Source organism: Python bivittatus, unplaced genomic scaffold (assembly GCF_059951505.1).
Source record: "Python bivittatus isolate LINGU-HERP-01145 unplaced genomic scaffold, Pbiv_v1 ctg000320_np1212, whole genome shotgun sequence".
NCBI lineage: Eukaryota > Metazoa > Chordata > Lepidosauria > Squamata > Pythonidae > Python > Python bivittatus.
This window is the reverse complement of record NW_028277052.1, coordinates 4,497,550-4,521,331: the sequence shown is the minus strand read 5'-3', so window position 1 is coordinate 4,521,331 and position 23,782 is coordinate 4,497,550. Positions and strand designations below refer to the sequence as shown.

The 23,782-nt window shown below is 45.0% G+C and overlaps 1 protein-coding gene across 2 annotated transcripts in view; it reads right to left on the bottom strand.

Annotated features, from left to right (window-relative positions):
- SORL1 (sortilin related receptor 1) overlaps positions 1 to 23,707 on the bottom strand; it is a 78,049-nt gene extending 54,342 nt beyond the window's left edge. For both annotated transcript variants that reach the window (XM_088138995.1, XM_088138996.1), the window contains exons 1-6: positions 23,194 to 23,707; positions 8,516 to 8,632; positions 6,900 to 7,025; positions 5,740 to 5,901; positions 3,282 to 3,349; positions 1,516 to 1,696 (exon numbers count right to left, since the gene is read on the bottom strand). In XM_088138995.1, the coding sequence (XP_087995121.1) occupies positions 1,516 to 1,696; positions 3,282 to 3,349; positions 5,740 to 5,901; positions 6,900 to 7,025; positions 8,516 to 8,632; positions 23,194 to 23,532 (993 nt within the window). In that variant the 5' untranslated portion in view covers positions 23,533 to 23,707. The remainder of the gene's footprint in view (positions 1 to 1,515; positions 1,697 to 3,281; positions 3,350 to 5,739; positions 5,902 to 6,899; positions 7,026 to 8,515; positions 8,633 to 23,193) is intronic.
- Between the last annotated feature and the right edge of the window lie 75 nt (positions 23,708 to 23,782).

The window sequence follows — 23,782 nt, the reverse complement described above, 5'->3', positions numbered from 1 at the left end:
GTACGAGGCCAGAGCAAAGTAGAAAAACTTGTGAAGATCAGCACAGAGGCTATGACCTTTCTTAGCATAAAAGATGAAAACGGGGTTCAAAATGTCATGTCCCAAACTCGTTGGCCAGTGAAGGGGGAAATTCCCCTCTGTGCCTTTCTACCTTTCCTCCTTTCTGAGAAGGTCCATCGTGTGCAGGCGAATGGGAGGGTGGGTGTTCACTTGTAGAATATGTTCTAATAAAATAGTTAGAAAGTGACCGGTTGTGTTCCTGCCTGTTTGATGGAACCTTCCCCATCAAACGTTTTGACACGGTATAGAAGATCTATATGTTTTCTAAAGGGAGGCCAGGGTAAAGGGCTTTCAACTTTGCAAATAACCCCAGAGAACTATGTCAGAAGTTTAGAAGCCTCTGAGAACAGCAGGGGTTTAGCTATCCCATCCAAATCAACTGTGCATTTGGACCAAGGTGCAAAATGACCTTTTCATGTGGTTGTTTGCAGGGCGGCTGGTTCGACACTGCTCAACGCGCTCTTTGATCTTCAACGGGGCACCTCTTGCACGTCCTGCTACGTGTAAAATGAACATCAACAGCTAATTCTGCTTTTTTTCCCTGGCGGGGCTGAGACAAAAAGAGACAAGGCTGGTCCCTCTTTATTATAATTTAGGAGAGGGGAGATTAAAACATTTCTTTTTATCCTGTTTTTTTTAGAGCTTTGCTTTTTATGCTGCTGTGATTTTTTGTTTTTATTGACATCTGGTTGGATTTACCAGAGACAAATCATTTTAAGCCAGCTAGAGGCCCAGATAGGAATGGGTAACATGTAAAATTCCTTAACAAATAAACTAATATATACCACTCAATGGCCTATGTTAAAATGTTTATTTATGTTATTCTAATAGAAGAGAATATATGTAGCTCAGGGTTGAACTGTGGAGTCTTTGGTGCTCTCTGAGCTTGGTTGCTTGTTTGCAGACGTTTCATTACCCAACTAGGTAACATCATCAGTTCTAGCAGGTGTGGCGTTTGCTCCCTGTTTATATACAGTAGCTTGCCCCACCAAGCTACACCCCCAACAACACAGGCGGGCAAGCTACTGTATATAAACAGGGAGCAACTCACTAACGCTGATGACGTTACCTAGTTGGGCAATGAAACGTCTTCAAGCAAACCACCAAGCTCAGAGAGCACTAAAGACTCCACATTTCTGTTATTCTCATGGCCTCAAACTAGCATTTGTTGCACCCAGTCAGCTGCAAACCGTGCTAAACGTCGTAAGAATCATACATCTGAATTGTAAATACAAACTGAATTTTGAATACAAATTGAAAGGTCCTAGAACATCCCTTTAGCAAACTCTCGGTTCTTCTACCAGCTGGAGAAGAAACTGCAAAAGATTCCGACACAGCAAGGCCTTCCCTGTTTGAAATGCTTTCCATAAATCCTGAAGGGCCTGGGGCCACCTTGCAGTCTGTGGTTGGTTGGCGGAAGATACCTCTGCAGCCCCCGAAAGAGCAGTTCCTTACCCCAGATTTTGTCGCAAAGAGATATTTGTCCCTGAGCTGGAAGTCTTCGACCTCTTCCAGCAAAATCTCTTTATTTTCCCGGGTCTGGAAGAAATCTGTACTGCGGAGGACCGTCGAGGACAAGGTAGGTTCATGCCGCTCGATATAAATTGTATTTGGCTTGTCATACGGCTCAACACCCCTTAGTGACAAAAAAAAAGAAAAAAGAATTGGTGTATGAAAAAAAAGCGATGGGGCGATTCCTTCATTCAGACTCACCAAAAGGTCAACCCAAAAGGGTGCAAGCTTTTGAGTTTTCCAGAATTCTTCATCAGGGGATGGAGAAGAGCTGGGTCTCTTACTATCTCTTTCTCTCTCTCTACACACATATACAAACACACCACAACAGACTTCCCAACTGGGTGTGTCGTGTAACTTGGAGAATGTACCATCATGCAGCCATAGGCACTGACAGATTAGATCAGTGTTTCTCAACCTCAGCAACTTGATGTGTGGACTTCAACTCCCAGAATTCCCCAGCCAACCTCCTTTACCCCAGTAGGCTGCTTCCAACAGTGGTCAGCCAAATGCCCCAAGGACACAATTTTCCAATCTGGGAACCAGGGACCTCTGGCAGTCCATGCGGATACCACAAGCGAAGGGAGGGAGGGAAGGGGGGAGGGCACAGCAAAATCAAAATAACCCTTTTTTAAAATCTTGGCCAAAATCTTGGGAGGTCGCTCAACCACACAAGATTGGGACATTTTCATTTGAAATCACCCCAGATTGGGCAACTCTGGGGCAAAGCTTTTGATGATAAGACATCTTGACTACATAAAGGCAAAGACTGGGATTCAAGAAGTTTGTATACAAAATCCAAAGGCAACTGCCCATTCTTAGGGGGTGTAAACTAATAAACCCTGAAATAAAGCTTTAATGTAGTCCATGACCTGATTCACCAGGAACTCTTTTCTTCATGGGGAAACATGCTCCAAAATCTGATACAGACACCCCACCCTGAGAGAGGCCATGGAAGGGAGGAGTCATTCATGTATTTCTTCATTGAACTGACGTCTACCCTACCTTTCATTCAGAAGGTCAAGGTGGCATAGAGTTCTCCTTCCTCCTATTTTGCCCCACAACATCCCTGTGAGGTGGGTTGGGCTGAGAGGGAGGGTCTGGCCCAAAGTCCCTCAGGGAGCTCCTGTGGCTCACCCTGCTCCTAGTCCAACATCTTCCCCACTACACCACACTGGCTCTCAACATCCTGCCCCCTCATGGAGAATGAAACATAACATTACAGGTAGTTCTCAGGTTACAACCATTCATTCAGCGACCAGTTACGATGGTGCTGAACGAATGGTACTTATAACGGGTCCTTGTAGTTATGGCCGTCGCAGCGTTGCTGAGGTCACGTCATTGCAATTCCTAACATTCCCTGCCGGCTTCCCACGAGCAAAGTCAATGGGGAAGTCAGCAGGAAGTCGGAAGTCACGGTCAAGCGAGGTCCTCGCTTAACGATCCACGCGGTCCTCATTTAACAATGGCAACCATGACTGCTGGAATTGCCATTGCTAAGCAATGCGGTCGCATGGTGTTGCGCTTGATGACTGTGTCACTTAATGACGGCAATTCCAGTCCCAATTGCTGTTGTGAGCCGAGGACTACCTGTATTTGTTAATAATAATTAAGGAATTAAGGACTTAATTACAGGTTAAGGAGGGGAGTGAAATTGTGCAGGGGAATAAAGACTCCTTGGAGTCCCACAAATAAATTCCAGAACTCACCAAGCGAAAGACTTCACATGTTCATGAATCATAATCCAGGTTTGCCCAAAATCATCCGATTTCCAGAGCTGAAAAATGAGAAGGTGGCAACATATATTGAGATTCAAGATAAGGCAAGCTAAATTCAGAGAGCAGGATAACAATCCATCAGGGTTTATTCTTTGCCAACATCCAGGAGGCCACATCTCTGAATGGATCAGACCAAGAAACGTGGAATGTGTGGTTAGAGAAAGAGCTGAAACGCAAGAGCCAATCAGCCTCAAGAACCCCAAGGAGAGCTGTGATCTCCCTCTTCAAAGGCCTGAAAGGAAATCACACTGAAGAAGATCAAGACCGGTTGTCTTTTGTTCCAGAGTAGGATACCGAAAAATGGGTATCAATTTCAGTAAGGAAGATTCTGGTTGAACATTTCAGGAAAAGCTTCCTAGCGTTAACAGTAATTTAACAGTGGAACCAACGACACAAAGGATGCATGCCTTCAAGCAGAACTGCCTTGAGATGGTTCTCCTTTGATTCCTGCATCTGAGCAGTGGGTTCTACTTGATGGCCCCAAGAAAGACTTCCAATTTTAGCATTCTGTGATCCTAATGAAAATTCAGTTTTCTTCCCCAGTTCTACCCACTAATTTTGGAAATGCAGTCCTCCCCAAGGACCAAATATAACTCTTTGCCTGGGAAAAAAAATCGTGCACCATGCCTAAAGATTATGCAAGAGAAAGGGTGCCACCTGCATAAATTGCAGAGGTCCTGTCAAATTCTGCTGTTTGGAGCACAGAATCCCAATATTATTATTTGGTTCCGGTTATGCCTGGCAAAGCAGAGGAGAGCAGAAGAGGAAGAGAACAGACCTCCCTGGAATGTGAGTGGGAGAGCTGCCAAGCAGTGGCCCGCTTAATCATCATCACTTATCAAGCCAAGACTGGACATCCCTTTAACTGGGATGGTCTGAGGACTCCTCTCCTAGGCAGAGGTTGGACTAGAAGGCCTCTGGAAACTGAACCTGACTTGACAGCTAAAAAAGGTATTTGAGCAACAAGCACAACAGTGACTAAGTTGGGGGGACCAGAACTTAAACTAAGAAGGGACTCAGAAAGATGAGCTTGTATTGCTGAAAGTGACTACATTTATAAAGAAATGGAATGGGATCAGATTATAGGATGTGATGGGGGGAAGGGAAGGGAAGGGAAGGGAAGGGAAGGGAAGGGAAGGGAAGGGAAGGGAAGGGAAGGGAAGGGAAGGGAAGGGAAGGGAAGGGAAGGGAAGGGAAGGGAAGGGAAGGGAAGGGGCAGAGCAAAGTGTGCTGTTCAATGAGACCAGAAAGACTGAAATACTGTATTGTATTCACCCCAGGGCAGGATTTGTCTGTGGCTAAGCAAAAAAAAGACATTGGTGTGCTGGAGCAGAAAGAAACCATAAAAATACTGGTGTGTAACCACAGAAGACAAACAGCATTGCTCCTGCCAAAATCAGAGCGGCCCAGTACATTCCCTGGCATCTCTCTCCGTTTCCCGATTCCTATCCTGTCCCTTCCAAGCACCAGCAAACAACGTGAAGCAGAGCTAAAGAAGAACAAAAGCAGGATTCTTGTCCGAAAGGGGGTTGGGGGTGGGGGGAGGGCTGCTGCTGGCTACTTTTCTTCCATCAAGGGGCCTCGGTCCTGGACAGAAGAGGAGCAGAGCAAAAACCCAAAGGCAGCTGACCATGCACGAGATCCAGATCTGTGAGATCAGCTGAGCAGCAGGGAAGGAATGGTGGAAATATGGAAGTTGCAAGGGCAAGGGGGAGGCAGGATCTGCATTCTTCCCCTTTCAGATGCATTGGGCAGCTAACATAATCCTTAGCTGGGTTGGCCAACCATGGTATAGTCATCTAGTATCACCTCTGGAGGCCCTCAGAGGTGGAAGGTGACATCATTGAGGCCCAAAGCCAATTTGAGCCCTCCTAAAACAGGCAAGGCCAGACCGGGATGACCTGTGATGGAGCATAACTTCATTCAATGAAAAGGAATTAAATACTGTTAAGGTAATTATGATCACAGCCAAATTATAATCAGGAGACAACTGTGCAGGGAGAAAGACGTCAGGGAGGCCCTGGGGCTGAGATGCTACATCAGAGGCATCTGTGGGAAGGAATAAAAAAAATCAAGGTGTCAGCTGCAAACTGTGCAATCAAAGTTCTGCCCCTTTTTATGTGCACTGCACGTATAATAGGGGTGGGACTTCAATCGATAGTCGCAGCCACCATCTAGATATCTTTGATGCTCCCCACGGAAGACACACGGTAGATCTGTTGCACCAGATACAGGACTCCTCATGATCCAGCTGAAGGGGAAGTAGCTGTTTGCAGGAACAGCAAACCCTGGGAGGTCCAGGAAATTATTCCTTAAGCCCTTCAGATTCAGAACGTCTCGTTTGCTGCCAAGAAGAGGTTTATGGAAAGCCACCAACTCTCTTATTCACCTGTTTGTTGGGATGGGATCGGTCGTATCCCAGAACAAGACCGGGGAGCTGGCTGTGCAGAAGCAGGTCTGCGGCTTTGAATGGAATTGGGAAGCCTTGAATGGTGGTACAGAAGTCCATCGTGAGCCAGAGGTACTGGGAAAACGCATCGACAAAGATATACTGTGGAAGGGAGGGGAAGGATGGGAGGAAGACAAAACAGGTTAAAAAAATAGGTCAAGAGATCTCTATAAAATTGTGACTGAGCTGACACAGCAATAGGCTAAACTATGGATTGATGGATAAACTCGATTAGTTGGATAATACACAAAGCCCCAAAATATGGGGAGGGTGCCTCCAACATGCTCTCAAAATTAATTTAATTGATTAACTAGATAAGCCGCCCGACTCCCAGCAACAAAGGTTGGGACTCCCGTTCTAAAAGGTTCAGGTCTGATTACGCACATAGCCGATCACCAAGCAATAGCCTAGCAAGAATTCCTAGCTTGGGGTTAAGTTTTCATGTTTTAAATCATTTGTAAGCCGCCCAGAGTTGATGGGAGTCGGGTGTCATATCAATTTAATTAATAACAACAACAATATTAGCAATTTGATACAAGTTTCTTCCACCGACACAACAGAGTTAAAATAGGTCACTAAGGGCTCTTTCTTCCAGTAAAATAATTCTGCAAATCTGGCTCCAACTGCTACGTGGCTGATAAGATGCCCTTTTTCTCCATTTAAAATATTTTCCCCTTGCCTTTTCAATCTGGACTGAAAACAACTTAGGAAAACAAGTTTTCCTTTAGAGAAAAATTAATAGCGACAATAAAAAGGGCGACCTGACAGTGATTAATAATTTGGGGAGATCTATAAAGGGGTAGCAACAAAAGATAAATTCCCTGAAACGCTGCAATGTTTGCACCACAAATCCTGCATCTGGGACTCATCATGGTTTTTTTTCCCATCCTCCCACTGTGATCCTCCAACTGGACAAATTTGATGAGAGTCAGAAACTCCCCAAGGGGCAGGTGGCAAAAGTGTTCAGAGAGTGGGTCCTACATGGGTTTACACACACACACACACCCCGTGGATCAGGCTTCAGGGGGCTGCTATTCTAAATTTTAGGATGGGACTATAAATTCTCCTCCATTCAATAGTCAATCTACTTATTTCCTTACCCTCTTATTGTCGGCCGGACTGTGGTAGAACTGAGCGATCACGGCTCGGCTGGAGTTCCCCGGCCCAAAACTGAATTTTTCTGATATCTTTTTGAACGTCTTCCCATAGTCATAGGAGACATAAACCTAGCAAGGGAAGATGCAACCATGAGAAATGATATCGCTTTTATAGCCACTGAAACATCTTGCAGTTCTGGTTCAGAAAGAAAACAGACTTGCTGAACATTTGGCTTTATAGAGCAGGAGGTAGAAAAGGAGCTGTTTTTGTACTGCACAAAGTTTCCAAAATGTGGGGATATGGTAGTTATTCCTTGCCTTAAAAGAAGGCACAAAAGAAATTCCAAATTATTATTCTGAAAACAATCCACGCTTAGTCACGGGTGGGGACAGGGGTGAGCAGAGAGGGCTGTTTGGAAATCACCGTTTACACGCAGGCTCTCGTTCCTGGAGAGATCCTTGAGAAAAAGTAACCATTATAAACAGTCACCTATCTATGGCACTTGACAGAATTACATCAGTCCCCAAATAAATAGAAAGGACCTTAAGATTTAATTAAATGAATGTTGAACTATTGAAACATTAATTTGATTGTTAAAGAATAATTAATGCTTTAATTATTAATTTAATTAGCTTGGTGCTTTAATTATTTTACCCTTAAATTGCTAATTGATTTTATAAATAAATATTAATACACTAACGTTATATGTTAATTGCCATTCCCTGCTCCAAAAATCATGTGCCATCTATTCATCCATTCAACCTAAAATCAGGTTTTCTTAAATTTGGCTCTCCAAGATGTGGTTGCTCTATTAGTCCCACCTACATGTTCAGGAATGCTGAGAGCTATAATTCAAGGACCACCAGAATCCAAGGTTAAAAAAAAATTGCTTTACACTTGCTGATTTCTTTAGGGAGGAGGTGGTGGTGGTGGTGGAGGAGGAGGCAAAGGCGAAGGAGAAGGAGAAGGAGAAGGAGAAGGAGAAGGAGAAGGAGAAGGAGAAGGAGAAGGAGAAGGAGAAGGAGAAGGAGAAGGAGAAGGAGAAGGAGAAGGAGAAGGAGAAGGAGAAGGAGAAGGAGAAGGAGAAGGAGGATCTTTCTCAAATCTCTCTAATTTGGTATCTTAGCACAGTTCACAAGGACAAGCAGGAAAACAGAGACATTCACTCCTGCAAAAAGAAAGCCAGCCCCTCTTTCACACACCAAGTGATATCCATTTAAAATTGTCCATTTAACAAATGTTATGAGAATTTGATTTCTTGACAAAGCAACTCCATGCTGCCCTTCCTGATCCAGTGACCTCCAGAGGTGCTAGGACATGAATTTCACCCTCCCCAGACAACAGGGTGGGCAGAAAGCAGTGGGCATGGTAATCCAGCACATCTGGAGACCACCAAGCACAGGGAAATTGCTCCAAACAGCTTTTATTTTAAAAAAAGTAATCAGAAGCTTGGGTTTTTTTCATCTCTTTTAAATGCAAAATGAAGTAGCACATTCTGTTGATGCTCAGAAATAAAAAAAGTTGAAGTGTCTACTATCTGGGACGTATTTCCAACCTAAAAGCAAAGTAGATATTTTATAAACAATATTTAGCCAAGCATAAAACACAAAATACTTACATCACTAAATTTGGGACCCGGTAATGCTAAGCTGTCCCTGGCCAGAGCTACAATCACATCGCTCTTCTCCCCAGCCCAGTGAACGACCATTTGATTGTGAGAATCATTCAGGCTAACCTGGAAAGAGAAAATGTGGTTAAAAGAGGAGCAACACAGCACTGAGAGAGGTAAAAAGTCAAGGAAACCTCTCCATGCAAAGCTTCCTAGCTCATTTCAGCTCTTGAAGAAATGAGAAAGGAAGAGTCTGTTTAGTCACCTTATATACTTTGTTATTTTAAAGAGGAGCAACCGGAGCTCCAGGGTAGGGCAGCATTAGGATCATTGAATTCTATAGGTCTTCTGTGGAAATTTCTATCATCATGTCTCTTTGCAATCATAATGGCATGAAAGACTAGCCACCATGATTTCCTCAGAGGAACATGATGACAATACAGAGCTGGTCTTTTCTCAGGGTCAGTGCCTTCTAGTCTCTCAACCCAGTGCTGATATACTTTTTTAATACCTTGAAGAGGGAAAGATATCAGTACTCCAATGACAGTAACTGGGGAGGGAAATGTCTCCAAGAAATGAATTCCCCTAGGATTTCCATTTGACCCACTCTCTCTGAGCTTTTCGGAAACCTGTAAAGACTAATTAATCTCTTTTGTCTAGCCTTTAAAGCCCAATTAATTTTATGCTTCATGTTTTCATTTTACTTGCTTTTAACTTTCATATGCATTTTGTCCCTGCATCTGTTGTTCTAAATTGTAAGCCATCTCAGGTGTCCTTTCCCAACAAAAAGGTAGCTTATAAATCAAGTGAATAAATGAATGTGTGATGGAAGACATGAGCGGGGAGGATTCTGGAATGGAGCTTCAAGGTTGCCGGGAGGGGGAAGAGAAGAGGTTCCAGGGGAAGCACCTCCTCAGCCCCCAGCCGGAGTGTGGGGAAGTCAAGAGAAGGAGACTAGCCCCTCCCTAAGGGCATCATGGTTATAGTTGCTGTTGCTGGGGATTAGAATAAGTCTGGCGAGATTCTGTCTATTAGGTGTTAGCTAATAAAGGAGCTGAACTGATTCTGGACTGTCTCGCTGTTGTTCTTGGGCTGAACCTGACAGAATGCCTGTATATAAGCTTCTCCAGAGATACTTTAATCAGCTACAACCCAGGCTCATCCATTCTGTCAACACATTCCTACGCTGGTTAAGAACCATAGGAACTGCAGTCCACTGGTTCTGTGGCTACTAGAGTCCTTGATGGCTGAGAATTATTGGGGGTGTAGTCCAACCCACCTCAGGATGGAGCTGGCACATCAGCTGAAAGCATTCCCAAGGGTTAGTTAGATTCACCACGAAAAAGCAGAGTCCTACAACTTTTTGTTTCCTAGGTTTGACAACCATTCTGAGTAGCCGGCTCTTCCCTTCTCTCTTCTCACTCCCTTTCTTAGCTCTTTGGTCACTCCTTCAACTTACTCCTCAGTAGTTCTGCACAACAGAAGAGCCTGTTTGCTTATCAAATGAATAAGCAGCCCTTGAGAGGTGAGGAGATGTTGGCCACCATTCGCTTCTCTCCAAAAGGATAGACATTTCCACCAGGTTGTGTAGCTGGTTGGCTTCAGTGGTGGAAAGCTGGTTTGGAGCACACAGAAGGTGCAAACAGAATGCCTGCCTGCAATTCCTAAAACAGGGGCTTGCATAGCAGGGGGGGTGGGGTGGGGGTTCAAAAAGTCCAAATGCAGCTTCCCCTGTCCTTAAAACAGCCGTACGTTTTCCCAAGATCAGACAGCTGCCCATATTTTCTAGTTTAGGGAGTTGCAGACAAGGGTTACCCACGTGCCCTGCATGCTCCAAACCAGCTTTTCGCCTTCAAATCCCAATGACCACCCAGATCTAATTTCCAGCTTCACCTCTTCACCACTCTTTCGCCAGCCAGACTGCTTTGCTTTCAAACCCAGGGGAGATCAGCCGTCCAGACCCTTCCAACTTGGCACAGGATGTGGCTGAAGAATTAATGCATTTTCAATACTGTGATGCAAGTTTTATAAATAAAAAGCAAAGCAAAGCAGCTGTATCATCGTTCACAACTGTGAGAACAAGTCTTTGCATCTTTGGGATTGCAAGACCAGCAACACCTGGAGATTCTTTTGATCTGTAGCCTTCCTTCCAGCAGACATTTGCAACTGAGGCACAAGGATGAAAGTTTGGATTTCAAGGGAAGTATTGGGGTTCTAGCTTTTCTGACAAATTAAAAACGTCAGAATTGAAGACCGTATCAACCGAGAGGTTTTGAAAGAATTCTATGAAATGGCAGGGCAATCAATGAAAAAAAATCACTTATCCCTAAGCTTGTGGTCCATGTCAGATGCCTGGAAAGCAATATAACCCCCCCCCTCCTTTTTTTCCCAAAGAGATGAAGAGGCATCAGAGAAGGGATGCAGGAAATCTGCTTTCCAGTTTGCTGTAAGAAAATAGTTTGAAGTAATGATTAAAGATAAAATAACATAAACAGAAGAACTAAGTCGTGCTGAAAAGGAAGGAGTCAAACTCCTATCTGCAATCATTTGGGGTGCACTAAAATCATATTCTAGGACAACATTACTCACTGAGAAGTAAACTGGCAAGGCCCAATTCTCATTGTTGCCTTTTTTCCCCCCATATTCATCCCAAAGTTGGAGTAAAAATGTGACATTTTCTGTTTTGCCCAGCAAGGATACTGGATGTTTTCCTGATCCTGAAGCCTGAATTTCCTACCTTGTTGTTTTTAACCTACCAGTTCTGGTCCTGCCTTTGGGGGCAGCAGGGAATAAGGCCACTCCCTCTTGTGTGTGACACTCCTTCAGATGTCTGAAGACTGCTACCACCCCTCCTCTTGGTTGTCCCTTCTGCAAACTGAACCTACCCAGATTCTTCAACCGTTCCTCACAGGGCTTAGTTTCCAGACTTTCCACCATCATGGTAGGCCTCCTCTGAACTTGCTCTAATTTGTCACTGTCCTTTTTGAACTGTGATGGCCAGACCTGGACACATTACTCTAAGCAGGGTCTGACTAGAGCAGAGTAGAATAGAAGAGTTACTTCCCTTGACCTGGATTTTATCCTCCTGTTAGTGAACCCCATGCCTCTTTCTCTCTGTGTGTGTTTGTTTAATCTTTTGGAAGCTGGCATGATGGAAAGCAAAACAGCAGACTCGAGCACTGCCTTTATTTGCAAGTATGCCTCTGGACATCACAGAGATTCTTCAGGTATTTCTGGAAAACAGAAATGGTGGGTGGCTACAACTTAAGTCCTTTACTTGGAAATCTCATTTGTCCAGAAATTAGACATAACTAGGGTTAGAGACAGCATCCTAGGTCTAGAAGAAAGTACAGGGAGCAACCTTATGAGTTTGCTTTCTGGTAATCAGGTGTTCTGTGATAGGGAGTGCCCAACCAAGCAGCCATTTGAGGAAAGGGCCAGCCACTTCTACTTTCTGAGTTCTCAAAATCCTGGCTCAAACAGATTGTCTACAAAGAATGGCTATAAATCTCCAGGACATCTACCAATCTAAATCCAAGATTCTTTCTGGTCAGCCTGACCATATAAAAAAATCCAGAAGAGATGTTAAGAGACATGATTATATTTTGCTGTCATAAAACATTGGCCTGATTACCTCCTGAGTGGTCTTCTAGCACCATAATACCCCAGGCTCTCAGGAAATGTATGAAGAAGCTGGGCAGCCATTTAAAGAAGACACAAAAGACCAACTCAACTTTTAGGAAGAAACACGTTTCTTAAGAAAAAAATCAGCACCCTCACACTCAGGCACCCTCATTCTGTCTGCCACTTATGCACTGTCACATCAGGCGAATGTCACCACTAAATATGGATTCAAAAGGGGAGACCATATTTAAAAAGGGGAGATTTCAATCCCCTTGCAAATAAAGGAGTAAAAATGGTGCCCTTCAACTAGAAAGCAGAGCTAAGGAAGAGATTGTTGTTAGGTGGCAAGGAAACAAGTTAATCAGCTACAGTCTCCTTGCAGAATATAACATCTAAGCAACATATAACTCTTGAGAGCTTTGCCAAGGAAAAAATAATGGCCAACTTGTTTGAAAATAATACTGAGGACAAAAAGACAGGGATGCCAATATAATGGGCCATATGGTGGCCTCTGTCCACTAGAAAACCATATGGATTCTCTTTCTTTTAAGCCACTTTACACATCTGGGCAACTGGGGTTCTTCCAAAGAAGCCTCTAGGATAAGACACTGGATTCAGGAATGGGGGGCAGAACATCCCTGGTTTTCCCGAAGTCCCACACTTGCTGCTCGTGCACATAGCTTGTTCAGGCAATAGGCTAAAGGGAAAAAGAGGGAAGCCCACGGTAATGCTTACACCTTGTCCATCAACGTTCTCAGGTTGGGTTGGCCAGCAGGTCCAGAAGGATCTACTCTGCTCTCGCAAGGAAGCTTTGACGAAGCATGGTTTACCATCAACCAGGGGCAAACTCCTAAGGCCGTGTAGGAAGCAAAATAAGGAGAACTTCTCTTTCTTAATGGACATAGTAAGGGCAGAGAGATCAAAGGCCCTGGGGAGGGTTTTGGCCACCATGCTTAGGTCCCACTTCTTGCTCTCTCAAGAGTAGAACTGTTTTTTGAGAATTTGGGGGCTTTTAGTCCTGGGAGGGGGTCTTCTATAACACCATTGAGGGAGTTGCATGCTGGGAAGATTCTGTGAATATGCCAACCCAGTGCTTCTCAACCTTAGCAACGTTAAGATGGGTGGACTTCAATTCCCAGAATTCCCCCGCCAGCACTGTGCTAACCTATTATTTCTTAATCTGGCATTTTTATCCTCTCTTTTCCCCCACTTTACTTTAAAAAGCAAAACAAAACTTCCAGGGCTGTTCATGTTAAAAATAATACATTAAAACAATATCACCCCCACAAGAGAAAAACAACAAACTAAAGAGAATAAAGCAATAAAAACAAACAGAAGAAAGGCAAAGAAGACAGAGAAATACTGTATAAACACAGCTAAAGCAACAGAGTAGCAAAAGCAACAATTTTTTTAAAAGCCTGCGTAAATTAATCTATACTTCAAGGTAATTATATTATATTTGCTTTAGGGTGGGTTTTTTTTTTTTAGGAGCATTTATGCTGCACAATTTAGGAAATGTTTTCAGAGCAGATGGCAAATCCTCATTAAAACTATCAAGCAGAAAGGCCCGCCAGAACAATTATAAAGAAATACCAGTGCAAAACCAGAATATTGATTCATAATACGAGGCCTCTGCAAACACACTAACAAATCTGTGCGTTATTGAGAGGGACGTGAGTCTTCCTAACAGCCCAGTTCATAACAGTGCATTGCTACAGAACAGCATTTCTCAACCTTAGCAACTTTAAGACGTGTGGACTTCAACTCCCAGAATTCCCCAGCCAGCATGCTGGCTGGGGAATTCTGGGAGTTGAAGTCCACACGTCTTAAAGTTGCCAAGGTTGAAAAACACTGCTATAGAAAAAAGGGGAGTGGGTGAGTTTGGTAATTTAACCCAGAACAGGGAATCAAAACCTAAAATTCCAGGAAAAGGTACCATTTTGTGTCCTGACCTTCAACTGTACAGCTTCCTATCTCCAACCCTACCTCTCCGCCACACTACAATTAAATCTTCTCTAAAGAAATCGATAAACGCTTACTCAAAGAACGGAAGAATTTTTAAAAGGAATCCAGCAGTGCTCACCCAATCCCTGGTTATGCACCAAAGAAAGGAGGAGGCAGATTTGTAATCCGATAAGGATCGGAAAAGGGAAGCGGTAACGGGCAGATTTACTTAAGGCAATTTCGAGAGAAAATACAGTGGGGATGGCAATGCAGATTATGACCTGCACAGTAAAGCTTTTCCAAGCTCAGTTTTCCAGCATGGTCATGATTTTCAAAGGTGCAAGTTGGACAAAATAAAGCATAAAAAGGTGCTTTAAAAGCCTGTCTTCAGCCCTGAGTTTAAGATTCCCCTTTTACTCCTTAAAAACTCCCCAAAGTCCAAATCTCCTCTCCAAAAACAGCTCTGAAAATGCTGGCTCTGTTCACCCCATGATGTCTGTGCATCACCAGTTACTCTGTCAATGGCCCTTGGAAATTTTTATATTTTTGGAATACAGGAAGTTTCTGCATGTTTCTTTAGTTCAACACCATCCTCCTCCATCCCAGGATTAGAAATAACTACGTTTCCAGATAATACCTATCTTCTCCCAAGGAGAAGATGCACGTGCTTCCAGTTTCCTGCGAATCATCTTTGGATCTTTTCAGAACGAGAGAAAGGAAAAGAAAATGAAATTAATAACTCAACCAGCATGCCATACAGGTAACGGTAAGGGAAGCTAAATGCACAGAATGTGCCGAAAACTAAACCCATCAGGAGTGCAAATATTGTCTCAAGGTTAAGGTCTTATGAAGGATGTAGACAAAACCTCACTTTGGTTCCCTTTCAGGAAAGGAGCATGGATGTCGGAAGGAAGTAGCTGAACTTCCATTTCCATGCAGGTAGTTCCAGCTTCTGTGAAATGCAGAATCTTCTCTCCAGATGCAACTTTGCCCCTGGCACACCACCCATGTACACCAACAGATGCACAGAAACCCCTGCATGGGGTTGAACGGAAATTTGTTTAAAAAGACTTGGAGCCCTTCCAGTTTGGGGAGCAAATCTATGCTTTCTTCATCATCAACTGTCCCATTTTCCCCCTATATCTTTTGCAAAACGAGAAATTTGTTGCACTGTGTCCAGGAGATCCACAACATGAGAAAGAGAGAGAGAGAGCGAGAGAGATGTTCTTTCTCAAGCAATGCAGCTAAGAAAACATCTAAATTGCCATCAGATTTTGGAATGATACAGCATTTATCGGGATATTCCAATGGAGGATCTGGAACAAAAGGTTGCAGCGTGGATTGTGTCAGGGCTTCAGCTAGGCCCTTTCCCATGATACCACATTATTCCCCCTCCAGCCATCCGCAGTCTGTGCCTAGTGAGCGGGCACAGATGCCCATCCATGAGGCTGATACAGCCAACATCCAGAGAACCTTGACAAGGCAGGAAGGTCACTTCCAGCTCCCACCCAAAACTGCTCCCAATGGATTCATTCTCCCTGAGACTTCTAAGTATGAAGCCAACTGTTCATTAACGGCCTGTTTGTGACTCAGACCCTGAAGTTGGGCCCAGGAGACCTGGAACCATTTTCTGGAGCCGCCCTTCAGAAGTAAACAGTGCTGGCAGCAGGTGTTCAGCTGCAGGTGACGTCAGCCCTGAGCTGAGCAGAAAATGCAACAGAAATGTTAATCAGCACTTCAACTCTTCACAAAGTAGGCAGATCCTGTTAAGGAATTAACTCCTTTATGAAGGATAAATATCATTTGGGTTCACTGGTAGGCGGAGGCAGGTAAAAAGCAAGGAAGGTGGTATTCATTAGAGTAAAAGTTGATACGCCCATTTATCCAGCTTTGTTTTCTCTCTTTTTTTTGTTTCTGATGAACCTGCAGAATCTGGTCTTTGCAGCCCCCACCCAGGCACTGGGGGTGGCATTGAGTCCAACAGTTTTAAGATGCTTTCTGGCCACAGACTGATTGCACGAAGCCAAAGTTTGCTTAACTCTGGTTGGTAGGAAAAAACCTCTCTTGGCTGGGGTTCACCCAACACATTAAACTGCAAACCATGGTTTGCAAATTATGATGGGCTGGTTTTGTGCCACACATGAAGTCAAAACTAAACAAGCCACATTATGGCTGAGCAACTGTGTGAAGCTGGCCATAAAGTTTATCTTCACCATTGCAGACTCTAGACTACTGTGCTGGCTATACATATTTCACAAATAAAGCCGCACGCAGTACACTGCTTCTTTTCCATCTATTTTGTGAAATAGACCAGCCAACCTTCTACTGCAAAAATTTGGTGAACAAAGCAGAGATCTTGATACCTGAGACTCCCTTCATCACCTGCTGCAGAGAAGAGGGGACTACAACTACTACATCAGCCCCATCCAGCGCGGCCAAGATTCAGAAATAATGGGTCTTCTTGTTCAGAACATCTTGACTCTACCAGCGATCAGTCACCATGCATTCCTTAGCTCCTTTCCCACTTCCAGATTCCAAAAAGCCAATTTAACATTCAGCATTTCTCCCATGATTTTCAGTGTTCAATGCATTTACAAGAACCCTGCAGATTGAGCCTTTTGGGAGCCAAGGTGAAATCAGGACAAAACAGATTCACAGCAGTGGCAAGATTTGAACTGAAAAACTCTCCAGGCACTGTGTTAACCAGCCCACCTACCCACCTCTTTGTGGATACTGCCCTGTAACCTGTGAGTATATTTCCACCTTCCTCAACCTGCCAGCTTGCCAGACACAGTGGTGCAAACCCTTTTGTTTTCTCCAAAAGGCCATTCCCACCACCAGGGATCAATGGGAGTCTCTAAGAGGCAAATACAGAAAGGTATTGAGCCTTCATTCCAGATGTGGGCACCAGATGTGTGATGTGGGCTCCTTGCACATCACAATACCAAGGAGTGACTCACACAATGCAATCAAGTAAGAAAATGCAAGTGAACAAAAACACAAGAAGCAAACCACAAGATAATCAGGCATGGGGGCCGGGGGAGAAGTTCAAGTCACATTCATAGTCTCAATGTAATAGAGCCACCCAGTCAAAGCTCTTAAGAAATCTCTTCAACTCAGGGATGTCCACAAGAAACGGGCAAAAAAAGTCAAGCATATTGTGATGCATGTAAAAAAGTGGTGGGGCTTTGACTGAACCACTATCTTGACCTCCCCATGGATACCACGGATTACCATGGCTCAAGTTGTGTCTCAATCATCATCACTTTGAGAATTGGCTAATTTGAATCTTCTCCTCCAAAGGACCAAACAAATACTCCATCTCTGCATATAGGCCAGTGAAGTTACGGAGACCTGCAGAACTGTCCCACTTGGGGGGAGAGGGGGGCTAAAGTGACTCTCTCCCTGCAGTTAGCAGGGAATGCTGTAGTTTTTTTTTTTAATTGTCTTATTAATGACTGTATTTAACTATTGTTTATTTGGAAAGCACCAGGAGTCATCCTCAGATATGCAAGTATGTAAGAACCAGAAAGCCGACCAACCAACTCAATCATTTGTCTCAGAAAAGTACCTCATACTTCTCTCGTTGGGTTGAATGTGTAAAGCCAGACCTGAGATTTACAGACACAATGAAGGTTCATTTTCCCTCCTTTCTTTTAGGGGGGAGGTGTGATCCAGTGGCCCAGAAACTCCTAAGTTAAACCCTGCACATTCCCAGCCCCAGGAATCTCAGATATAGTTGAGTTGAGACTCACACTCAAGCCGGAGCCCGTACTGCAATGACAGCTTCCCCCAGACTAACTGAACAGAATTCATCCAGATGGTGTCCTACATTTAAACCCTGGGGAAGAGTGACGGCACTGCGTAACAAATGCATGCAGGATGACCATGCTGAGCTTTTCAGTATAAAAGGGCGGGGGGGTTGAAAGAACAGAACTGAATCATTTCCTCTATGCCATTCCAAAAGGCACCACAGCAAACCTCACCTACCCATTCTAGCGTGAAAGCCACCAATTCCTGCTCCTCTCACCCTCAAGGTTGAAATGATGCATTTGCAGTAATAGAGCAAGAGAGTCATCCATTCCAAGGATTTCATCACAGCTATGCTGGTCTATGGCCGAAATAAAATTGATTGATTGATTGATTGATTGATTGATTTCATCACAGCCTTCCCCAGCCTGATGTCCTCCAAGCTGTTGTTGTTATGGTCCTTTGAATCGACCCTGACTCCTGCATGAGAAGTCCCTGCAATTTTCTTGGCAACATTTTTTGGAAGTGGTTTGTCCTCGCCTTCTTCTTCCTCGGGAAGAGAGAGAGGGACTGGCCCAAGGTCACCCAGCTGGCTTCATGCCCAAGGCAGGACTAGACCCCATGATCTCCCAACTTCTAGCCCAGGGACTTCCTCTGCTCTGCTGCACCAGCTCTCATAATCTCTTTAACCCATTTCTTCTCTACCCACCCAAATAAATGTCTTCCCTTCATTACAAGCATTCATGGGAGCTAATCATAACCCAGACTTAAGGGAACAACCACTGAAATGACCTCCACAAAGGAAAAATGAACATACTCTGCACCTTCACCACCATGGGAGGAATTCTCAGATCACAGTAAGCCATAATTTGCTTAATGATGGTTGACTGAAGAAGTACCCACTGGTTGTGTTCACACAATAAGCTAAGCACATTTAAAATAATTTGCAAGGACAAACCAGTTTTCTGCCAGTTTAACTAAGCAACGTTATGCTGACACCATCCTTCACCTGTCAGATAGAACAACAAGAGGTTTGATTGGACAATGGCCCAAGAGTTACAGAATGACAGAGATAAAATACTTAACTGTTTAAATCTGTACTCTGCAGATTTAAAAAGAGAGAGCAAGAGAGAAAAATAACAGAACTTCTGCTTCCTTCTCTGTTACAAGAGATTTGGCATAGATTTCATCCTGTCTCCCAATGTCTAACACATTGCCTTAGAGCAAAATATTACGTTCCAAGCTTGAGTTTCCTCATCTGTATAATCAGAGTAAGAATAAATCACCATCACAGACTGGAGCAATAATGGATGAAGAAATCAGAATTACAGAAGCTAATTCTGCACGAGAATTAACTGCACAACAGCTGTAGGGAAGACTATATTTCACATTCTAAACTATGCAAAAGATTAACATTTAATCCTTTTCTCGAAAATCAAGGCATTTCTGAGACGTCAAAGGAAACACCCGCAGGCAGCAGGAAACAGGAAAACAAGGAACTATGATTAAAGTTAAGGACCACAGGTGACCAGCAATCCATTTTCATTACACTCAGGAAGCTATGTTCACAAAACAACAAATGGTATCTTGCAGCTACATTCAGTTTAAGCAAAATATATTGCAAATCTGTGCCAAACAAGTGCCCTCCAGATGGGTTGGACTGCAACTCATAGAACGGCCCAGCTGGTACAGTCTCCATTCCAGCTAGGAACTCTGAAATTTCAGTCCCATCGTGATTGGAAGACAAGAAGTTGGGAAAAGCTGTTTAATCCAGTGTTTCTCAACTTCAGTGACTTTAAGACGTGTGGACTTTAACTCCCAGAATTCCCCAGCCAGCATGCTGGCTGGGGAATTCTGGGAACTGAAGTCCACACGTCTTAAAGTTGCTAAGGCTGAGAAACACTGTTCTGTAGCAACAATGTACTACTGGGCTGTTGGGAAGACTTATTCTCCACTGAGAAACGCTGGTCTAATCCATTGAAGCCCTTGGATCAGCCAATCCAGGGGATGGCCTCAGCAGCTCAGCCCCTTCCTAAATCCTGTCTCCCCATGTTGTGCCCATAGGATCTCCAACCCCCAGAATCCCCAGCCAACACAGGTCACTTCTCTACCTTACCTTCACTCTGAATCTTACAACCTCCTTCTTTTTTTAAGTACAAGAGTTCTTCATGGCCACAGATCATCTCCCCCATTAAAAATAACTGCTTGGAAGAACCATAAGCAAGTGGAAGAGCAAACAGCCTGACCAACAGATTCTCAGGGAATCCAGTGACCACTCAGGGACCTGGAAGTCCAACAGGGGCTTGAACCCTCTAGCCAAGCCAATGACCCAGTTGAATGAGCACGCTTTGCCTTTCAATAGAGAACCCTCTGTTGCTATTCAATCGGATGTCCTTGAGAAGTGTTGACTGATTGTTTCAATGTCCACAGCCTGTTAGACTTGGTGTTCACTTTAGAACACAACCCAAAACTGTCTGCCTCAGGCAAGGAATCCAGTGGCAATATACAAAACACAGTTTGCTGGACAGGTAAATTCAAGAGTCCATTAAGGGAATGAAGTTGTGAAACTACTATTCTTTTCCAAGTATACATTCTTAGGAGAGAAAGGTACCTGAATAAAAAGGCTGCATATTGACAACTCCAAAACCAATGAGTTTGAGTTTGCTAAGGATCCCATGCATTTTTTTCCCACAATATCTAAAAGGCCATAGAGACTTGGCAGTGATGGAGAAGCAAGCAACTAACTATGAATCCTTTTCTAATAACCACTGTGGATTTCAGAAAAGCACTTCTATCTCAGGACCTCACAATGCAAAAATCTCTTCTTGCAAAAGACGAGCAAACACCTGAACATGCAGACAGTTAATATCAACAGCCCCACTGTTGACACAGAGTTACGCTGATAGGAAGGTTTGAATAACAAGACTGAGCATTATGATGAAATTGCAAATGGGAATTTCAGATTTGTTTTCTTTCTACAAGGACACCATCCTGTCCATGTTGGTTTAGAGGCTTTAAAAAAAAAATCTAAGCCCACAATGGATGCAAGGAACAACTTGGCTGTGGAAAGTTTTCCACCTGAAAACACAGAAATTGCAAAGATAAGCTTTGTAATTTTGCTGATTGCAGAAGAGGAGATCCAGTCTCATTCTGAACACGTCACTGAGAAATAAAGACTGTCACAGCAAGCAACTCACCTGTCTAAAAATGTTCTCCAGGCATCTCTGGTGGCCCATATATTATTGTTTGCTGACGTTCTGGAATCATGAGAACAGAGAAACCCTAACGCAAAGAACGGAATATGCTAAAAAAGGCTAATGTTGAAACTGTGTTGGCCAATGTCAGCTTGATCCAACCTGAAATACTGGATTTTTATTTCTAGCCAACAAGGAATGTATTCATATTGGAAGTGCACACACCAGTGTGAAGAAGGCGGATCTATGATATGACCTCTAGTACTACAGTCATGTGACACCAACCTGTTGATGTTGGTTTGTGGCTGAATTTCAAAGGTATCCATTTGGCTACCAGGGGAACTGAATGCCAGACTACATAGGCCTTTGGGAGTCTTTTTTTTTTTTTTTTTAATAGGAAATCAGTGCTCTTGAAGTTGGAATGATGACCATGAGACAGACAGATCACCCTTTGAAAAAAGGCTGTTTCCCTTCCCAGTCACCATTCCTTCATAAAGTAGGGAAATGGCTTTCTATCATGGCGAAGGGCTTTTCTTGGCTCCCATCACATTTACATATTAGCTTGGCCTAGGAAAAGTAGTCTAGTTCTGAAATGGATTTCCTAGTTCTCATTCCTCTACAATATGGGATGGCTCAGACTTTATTACACACACAAAAAGAAGCAGAGGGAAACATTGCTTATTCCACATTTTCATACAGCTCTGGACTCCTAGGGAAAGGATAATCTTGATCTGGATAATTTAGCAGGAACCTCAGGAGCACTTTTAAGCAAACAGAAAGTCTACTGTGTTCTTCACACTCTTTCCCATCTTTCCTAAAAATAGTGGTTGCCATTTCTGACAATAGTTCCGGCTGCCTGTTAGAAACGCAAGTAACTCTTTCATTTCAGCATGGAACTGCAGTTCCCCTCTTCCTCACAACTCTTCTCCATCCTCCCTAAATTTAAAGATAGTTCCCTTTTAATTTCCCATCAGCTATTATGTCACGGAGAAAAAGGAGAAGACCAGGACTTGAGATCTCTTACGGGCTCAGCAGAGACAACACGTGTCTGCAAATGAGGCGAATGACCTTGTCCTGGGACAGAGATTGAGAAGTTTTGAGAGAATACCCCTATTGTTCTTGCACAAGGAATTCCAGCTACGCGTGTTGGATGACAACCCTGGGTTTCCTTGTTCTTAGGCGGGAAGTGCCAAAAGCTACATCAGCATCTAAGATAAGGTGGGAACCAAGCTCCCAATACTGCTTGCCATGGCTGATGGGACTCTTAGGTGACGAACCTCCGCACCATCTGGACAGCTGCAGGTTGCAATAAAAATGACAGTCCTAACAGGAAAGGAGGAATTGTTTGCAGACCACCGGCAATCAAGTCCCATAAAAACTGGGACTTCCAGTTCTTCCTACAGGCCAAAGGCAGACCATGAAGTCCATTTGCAAAGCAGGCTTGATTAGCACAGATTTTTCAGGCTGCCTCCCCCCAAAGAAGCACACCTCCCAGTCCACCCAAGCGCTTGGGGAGAGCTGCAAGAATGAAAACAAACGGTTCATGCCGCCTGGGCCAAGGTCTCACTGGACCCCTGTCCAAACCACCCTTGCAATGCTCCTTCTGCACTGCACCATGGACCAAGGATTTTACATTTAAATATCTGCATGCCTGTAGATTTGCAACCCTGCCCCCACCACTTCCACACCTCATTTTCGACCATCACCCTCACTCCCTTTGCAACTGAACAGGAGTCACTTAGCTGTGATTCCACACACCCGCCCCAAGATAAAGTAAGCTGAAGTACTAGGCAGGTTTCTTGGCGACTGCAGGGAAACTGGCCCCTCTTCAAGCAGCGCCAAAGGGGGAAGGGGACAGAGGGACCACTGAACAGTGGTTCACCTTCTCACAAACATCATCAGACCCCCTCCCCAAAAGAAAACGAACGCCAGCCCTTGCGGGTGCAAATGCAAAAAAAAAGGGGGGGAGGCATTTGGCGGCAAAGAGGACCTTCCAAGGACGTTTTCCGAGGGCGCCCCCTCCTCCGTCCAGATTCGGCGTTTTGCTTTGCTTCGCAGCAGCCGGGAGAAAAAGCTGGTTTTTAGGCCAGCTGGGGAAGGAGCGGGGGAGGCTGGCGAGCAGGATCGCGCCGCCGGCAGGAGAGCGCGGAGGAGAGGCGCCCGGGGGCCGCTCACCTGGCCGTACACCTTCACCGGCTCCTCCTGCGGCGGCGGCGGCGGCGGCTGGGCGCTCCTTCTCCTCCGCAGCTGCTGGCCCCGCGGCGGCTGCCCCGCGCCGAAGGGATCCTGCGCCCGCAGCAGCGCGAAGCCGCGATCCTGGGTCCGCGCGGTCAGCGCGCGATGCAACAGCAGGCTCCTCCGGGAAGTGGCGGCGGCGGCGGCGGCGGGCGGCCGGAGGGGCCCCGCCAGCAGCAGCAGCAGCAGCAGCAGCGGCGGCGGCGGCAGCCGCCGGACCGCGGCCGGGACAGAGCTGGGCTTCCCGGCGGCGCAGCAGCTGCTGCCGCCTGTCGCCATGTTCCTCGCCTCCGCCGGCTTTGCACGCCTGGCAGCGGCGAAGTGGGGCGCCGCCGCCCGGAGAGAATGTGCCAAGGGATGCTCGGCTGCGGCGCGCGCCAGGGAGAAGCCCCGGGCTGCACGCGCCGCTCCCGGCCGGGGCAGCCCCTTTCCCGGCGCGCGCGGCCCCGCTCGCCTCGGCAGGAGCGGGCGCCCAGACGGTGGGAAGGCGAGTCACGCGTAGGCTCCGAAGACTCAGCGCCCGGGGGCG